Genomic DNA, 6,862 nt, shown 5'->3' on the forward strand with positions numbered 1-6,862 from the left:
CCGTACTTACCTTTTGAGAGTCACTATCCTTTCCATGTCAAACAGTCTCCATACAGCCTTGGCATTCAAGGCAAACATATTCGTTCAGATGCAGTCTCTTTGCAGAAATATACCATCATTCACACCTCAATCTTCATTAACCTCGTTCAAAAGCATATTTCCTATCAGTCCAATTATGGTATTGACGATACCTCCAAAAAACAAGTTAAGAGTACACGTCTTGTCACTTATTATTATCCAGGTCTTGAATGTATTAATCTGCTACTTCAACAAAGCTGCTCTGGCCTCCTAAAATCATCCATTCCGTTCGACATTTTGCCCACACACCTAGAATATCTTTTTGTTGTCCTCCCAATCTCCTTGTCAGACTCTACGCTGCTTCTACAACCAGTTAAGTACCTTATGGCTCCTACACCTGTGAGCCCCCCCCCCCCCCCCCCCCCAATACAACAAACACAGGCAAAACATATGCTATCAATGGGAGAGCCATCAAATGAAGCATGTCATGTACCAGCTGCTATGTAAACACTGTTCGGCCTTTTACATTGGTATGACTACCACCAAGTTATCAGTTAGGATGAATGGGCACAGGCAGAGGTTGTATACTAACACCACACAGTACACTGTTGTAGAGCATGCTCTACAACATGACAGTTGTAACCTCGGCGCCTTTTTTACATGTGCCATCTGGATTCCTCCCCCAAACATGTTTCTCAGAACTCTCCAAGTGGGGGGAGATTATTTTTTAGTGTTTAGTGTCCTATCGACAACAAAGTCATTAGAGACAGAGCACAAGCCTGGATTAGAGAAGTCTGGCGAAAGAAATTGGCAATGTCCTTTTGAAGGAAGCATTCTGGTTGGTTGGTTTAAAGAGGGGGGGCGGGGGGGGGGGGGGGGGGGGGGGGAAGGGACCAAACTACTAAGTCATCGGTCCCAACCATTCTGACATTTGTCTTAGTGATTGAGCTGAATCACAGATATCAGGATGGCCAGACACAGGTTAGGACCATCACCCTCCTGAGCGTGAGTCCGGTGTGCTAGCCACTGCACCACCTCGCTCAGTCTCCAGGTGGGAACTGGCATTCCATATCCTTCATTCTCACCACCCACCTGGCCTTAATTTACATTAATTTCTTCAGTCCCAGCATTCATTCACAGTAACAATTCCTTTTTTAAGCCCTGTTTAGTTTTCTATAGGTTTTATTATCTCACCTGTTTATTCATCCCCCCCCCCCTTCCCAACTCTACCACATACCATGCACTTAGCTTTCCGATCTTATTGACTTGAACGATGTTTTGGCAGTAAACTGTCTTGAGTATTACCCTGTCTTCCACCTTCTTTAAGGCACAGGTTTTCAAATGTCATCTGGTGCAGTCCCCAACAATCAGGCTTACCTTCTCATCCAATCTGGTAAGTCTCCCCTGACCCGCAGTTCTGGGTGACTTTTACGAACTCTCCCCCTTTTTTAAACCTCACCAATCGTTTTCCTCCATCCCTCTTTCTTCCCATTCAACACTTCTACCAGGAGGAGCAGCCACTGACTCCAAAAGCTTGCAAATTTCAGTATCTTTATGTCTGTATTCTCCTGGCGTTGCTTGGATAGTAGATTTTTTTATCCATCCAATTACAGTATATGTTTTCAAAGATTGATTATTTTCATTAATAAATGAAACTTAATAATCTAAATTTTTACATGTTTACATTTCAGATCTCTTGAAATGAGTGAGCCCTGCAATTTGTGCATTACAGGTAATATCAGATTTTTACAATGAAATTGTCAAAAAGTTTACTTACCTTCCCTGCTTTTGTTCACCAATGTCTTCGGTCACATTTTACCGCAAATCATCGAAGAAAAAGTACTGTACAAATCACAAAGTACACAAAATATGTAGTGCCCACTTTAGAAACACCCCCTCCCCGCCTACGTACACGAGAGAGATGCAAGGGTTTACAGATTTGCAACTGGAATGTGCAGATTGAGTTGCATAAAGAAATATTGCTGCTCACGTATCACCCAATGTCAACCCTAGAACATAAGATTTTTTCCTTGTTATAAACAATATTTTGAAATTATATTTCATGTGGCAATTTCGTTTAACAATATGCCTTCTAGAACTTGTCGTATCGATAAATGTTGAAATAGTGTCTACCATGTAAGCAGGAGATCCTGGGTACGAGTCTCAACTGAAGCACATATTTTCAACTGTCCCCATTGATATTTATCAACGCCTGTAAGCAGCTAATGGTCTGGATTTCATTTTAATTTCATTCTTCAAGAGATGCAAGCTCACCTTATTCACCATCTTCATATACATAATGATAAATGTTTGACAGTCTTCCTTGTTTCTCTTGACCTTGTTCACCAAAATGTGTTGCACTGCTTGCCTGCCTCTAACCATGTAGCAGTACTACCCTAATTCTACTGGAGTGATGGTTATTCTGTCTTTTGAGTCTATGTTTATATAGGTGTGTGTAAGCAAAATCACATTAGGCTAACTTTTCACACCACTATCAAATGGAAATATAAAATTCTGCTTTAACATCTTTGTAACCAGTATCAAACCAATATGGTAGTTTGACACTGGTCATCACATGAAACGAAGACCAACACAAATTCACAATTTCATTCATTACTGAGATATAGGTGTTAACCTATTTTGTAATGGAGCTATGGCACTGTTTTGTGACAAAACACTCAATGCGTAATATAAGTTTAATGATTTAACTCTTGTATGCGTGCCTTGAATCTGTGAATTTTTGTGTAGTCCGGCCATTTCAATGGCTGACACTATGACAGTTAAACCACTCTCAACATACAGAGTTCTCTAAGTTCAGTTTCCTTTCAACTCTGGAAGCTCAACAATGAGTTTGAGATGTTTTTAAATTCATGACTCCCTGGATGAATCAATACCAGCAAGCATTTTGTAATTTGACCAGTGTCAAAAATTAGGCTAAAGTTATGCACCAGAACCCCACCCCCAAATCCAGAATCTTAGTTGTGGTGACAGACTGATTTGCAGCACAACCAGAGGGCCAGAGGTCTAGGTTAGATCTGCAGGTGACAATATGGTTGTGACTTGGTGAAGCCAACAATGTGAAAGTATCAAATCTGGTCATGGTAACAACCTGAGCCTAATGTTTAATAATGCCATATTGAGAAATACATTGGGAAGGAGAGGAGGAGGAAGGGGGGGGGGGTCCTACGTGCAACAAGACATTTAGCTAGCTGACTGGCTAGTTCATTTGCGCACCTCACTGAAAAAGCTTCCAGGCAGTAGGGCTACAATGATTTGGCATTATAAAATACAAAAAATTTTCTTTGCATTATGCAAATAAAAATTTCATTCAGGGTGTAATACTGAAACAACATTTAAAATATATATATATATTTCACTGTAAACAAACAAGTTCACAGCAAGTTGTCCAAACAACAGCATGTTGCCAAAGAATTCAAAGATAATTCCTCTCATTGAATTGACTTTGAAGACTGCTTCCTCAACCTGCAACAAATACACATTCATTTCGACTTTGTATATCAGCACTTATTACTAATTTTTAATAAATATACTTACATTTCTCCAGATAAACTATTACTTCACCTGCTGTGGGTCTAAGATTTAAATCGTGTTCTGTACACCAGTTGAATAAACGGATGATAGGCTCATATTCTTGGCTTAAGCAAGGCAACTCAGGTCTTGTTCCTGGAGGAGGAGAGGGAAAAGATTATTCTCATTTTATATGAGCGACAGCAATAAATTTTGCATAGTCTGCTATCTCTCTAATACCTATCCAGTACTATCACAATACAGGAGATGAGAGAAGAAAATGAAGTGAACAACAGAAAGAAGAGTGAAAGCTTACCTTACAAGTCTAAAATAATAAACCAGAGGGCTGAACAAGTCTAGGAAAGCCAAGGAAGAGATGGGCACTGTAACAGGCAGAGGCCTAATGCCTTAAGTGCAGAAGAAGAAGAGTAGCAACACTTATTTTGTAATTAGGTCTATATTAATGACATCCAGAGCATTGGAGTGATTTGTTCAATACCTAGCTTTTCATCAGTGCTGTCATCTAAAGAACTCCCTGATGACCCACAGCCATCTGATCCTTTCTCAGATGATGATGATGATTCTGCATCCATGTGGGGCGGATGAAGTGTCATCATCTCATAAAGAACAAGACCAAATGAAAATATGTCAGCCTTACTGGTTGTTGGGCCAGAACCCATTGGCAGTACCTCTGGAGCTGACCACAGAAGTGTGCCAATGTAATTGTCTTCAGGGTTTATTCCATTCTCGTCGAGACGTTGTGCCACCCCAAAGTCACATAATTTTGCAACTTCAAAATTACCTGTGAACACCCACAATGACACTATTTAGATTTCTGAGTTACACACAAAAGGATTAATCACAGATAACGAACACACACAACCACACTGTTTACATTTTTGTGTTACTCACAAAAGAGTAAATCACAGACAATGAACACATATTACCTTTGATAAGTATGTTGTACGACTTGATGTCTCCATGTAATATCATGCACTCCGAATGCAAGTAATGCAATGCATTTGCTATATCAAGACCAACTTTTTTAATAATAAAAGGTGGCAAAGGAGCTTCACACCGTTCTAAGAAATCTCCCAATGAAATTTCACATTTCTCCATTGCTAGGCATTTACTGCCGTTCGAATTCAGCTCAAAGGCACGGAATTCTACTATATTCGGGTGCTGTAATTTCTTTAACAGGTCTGCTTCAATGTCCAAACGTTTTTCGTAACTCCTGTCCATACTGCTCCTCAGCAGTTTCTTCACTGCCCAAGGGGATCTCTCGTTCCCATTGCACGGCGACCTCTGCATACTATACACAGACACACCTAAAAACGACGTGAAACATATTTCATATTTTTCTCTCTCATGACAAAAATTTGGAGGGTCAAAACGGTTTACATGTTACACAAAGCTATGAATACAGCCTTTATTAACATAATGAAAGAGTAGAAATTCAAAAATACACTCATCCGCCGGGCGTTTTACAGACAAGCAGAGAATAAAATTACATTCAATAATACAAACGCCGCATTTGCGATAAACTACTTACAGTACAACTTTGAGGCTTCACACTACATATAACTGTTCGAAAACAAGAACACCAAACCTAGCAACACGAGCCTTACCCGTTCCAAAACCAATTTTCCTCATTTGCGGTGTAGGTGGGATCAGACGGTTCCTACCACGCGTTTGTATTGGCGTATCCATGGCAGGACGCAAAACACAACAGACAAATCTAGGCTGTCAACCTCACTCGCACGGCAAAACCCACTCAAAACACTATTCTTTCGGAAAAACAACAGCGAATGCCAAAACAAACTCAATTCAAACATTCGAACTGCTGGCGGCACATCAAAGATTACCACACAACATACATATTAATCAGTGATACAGTAATACCACAGTCTAACATAACAGTCGCGACACTTCGCCTTTATTTTGTTGCTACAGCGCCAGCAGCGCCCCAAGCGGCCGGTAGGTTGAACTGTGAGTTCGGCGCGATCGTGAAAGCGAATAGTGATTGTTTATTTTGATTTATACAATGGTTTTTACCATCGGGAGCGTTTGTAGCGCAATAAATTACAGCAACAACAGGAAGAAGACAGCACAGCTGTCTTTTTTTAGGTTTCCTAAGGATCCTGGGAGGTATATACCATCATGTTACTGAACTGTACCGTCAGGATTCACATGCAAACTATATGTGTATAAATGATGAATGTTTCGTTTTAGGAGCAGAAAATGGCTAGTTAATAGCAGACGAGAAGACCTTATGAAGAAAGACCCAGTTTACCTGTATAATAATATTAGCTTTTGTTCGCTACATTTCGAACAAAACCGGTTCATGAGCGCAGACAATAACAAACTTGTTTGGAATGCAGTACCCACACTGTTTGACATTCCAAATAAACCCCCTCAACCGACGATGAAGAAGAAACTGCCACAAAGATTCGACAGTCAATCTAAAGCTGTAAAACAGTCCTGTGACACAGAAGCAGCCAGTTCGACTCTCCATGTATCAGTGCCAGATTCGTGTGAATCATCAACACAGACCTGCTTTGACGATGAAGTGGTTAAATTAAGTGCAGCTGTTCGTGTCTTACAAAAGCGTGTTAAGTGTCAGAATGTGCAGATGCGAAACTATTACGGGACAAGGAAAGTGCCTACAGACAGATTGTTTGAAAATTATTAAAATATTTGGTTTTTCGTGAAATGTAATGTAATCAGCTCATTATAATGTTTTCAGCATATGTCTCCCAGTATTTGGCAGCTGCTTGTCCCACTTAGAATAATATAAAGATGAAGGTGGTACTTGTGGCAACAGGCAGCAATGACAAACACAGTAAGCCTACAGAAAGATAAACGAGCTGTCGATCGCTTTTGCATGTAGAGGTACGTGTCTGTGCTTCTTACATGTGAATCTGTGTGTTTATATTCTTTTGATATCAACGTGGTAAGCTGCAATTCTGTCCAATGTCACAAGTGTTTCTTCACGAATGTGTTGTAGCTTGCCACTCTATTCATGGTTTTTGTCCATACTTGCGCATATTTTAGAATCATTGTTAGAAACGTATATGCCTTCTGATACTACACGAACTCTTGGAGGCTAGAAAATAACTCGAATAAATCGGAAATTACGTAGGAAATGGATGCAAACAAACATTATGCTTATGACGCGTCTGACGTTCACCTTACCCGCCGCTTGGAGCGCTAGTGTCGCTCCATCTGTCAAACGGCAACAACTTTTACAGCAGTGAGTGTCGCGACTATTATGTTAGACTGTGGTAATACATTTTTTTCTGATCGACGTCCAGCC

At 40.3% G+C, this 6,862-nt stretch overlaps 1 protein-coding gene across 1 annotated transcript; it reads right to left on the reverse strand.

The window, feature by feature from the left end:
* Nucleotides 1-3,370: 3,370 nt before the first annotated feature.
* LOC126162926 (lymphokine-activated killer T-cell-originated protein kinase) lies at nt 3,371-5,442 on the reverse strand. Its single transcript, XM_049919746.1, has 5 exons — nt 5,175-5,442; nt 4,494-4,874; nt 4,046-4,348; nt 3,574-3,702; nt 3,371-3,501 (listed from the first exon to the last, which is right to left on the reverse strand). Exons 1-5 carry the CDS (start codon nt 5,254-5,256, stop codon nt 3,497-3,499), a joined length of 900 nt encoding a protein of 299 aa, XP_049775703.1. The 5' UTR covers nt 5,257-5,442; the 3' UTR covers nt 3,371-3,496.
* Nucleotides 5,443-6,862: the final 1,420 nt, after the last annotated feature.

This window comes from Schistocerca cancellata, chromosome 1 (genome assembly GCF_023864275.1).
Source record: "Schistocerca cancellata isolate TAMUIC-IGC-003103 chromosome 1, iqSchCanc2.1, whole genome shotgun sequence".
Classification (NCBI taxonomy): Eukaryota; Metazoa; Arthropoda; class Insecta; order Orthoptera; family Acrididae; genus Schistocerca; species Schistocerca cancellata.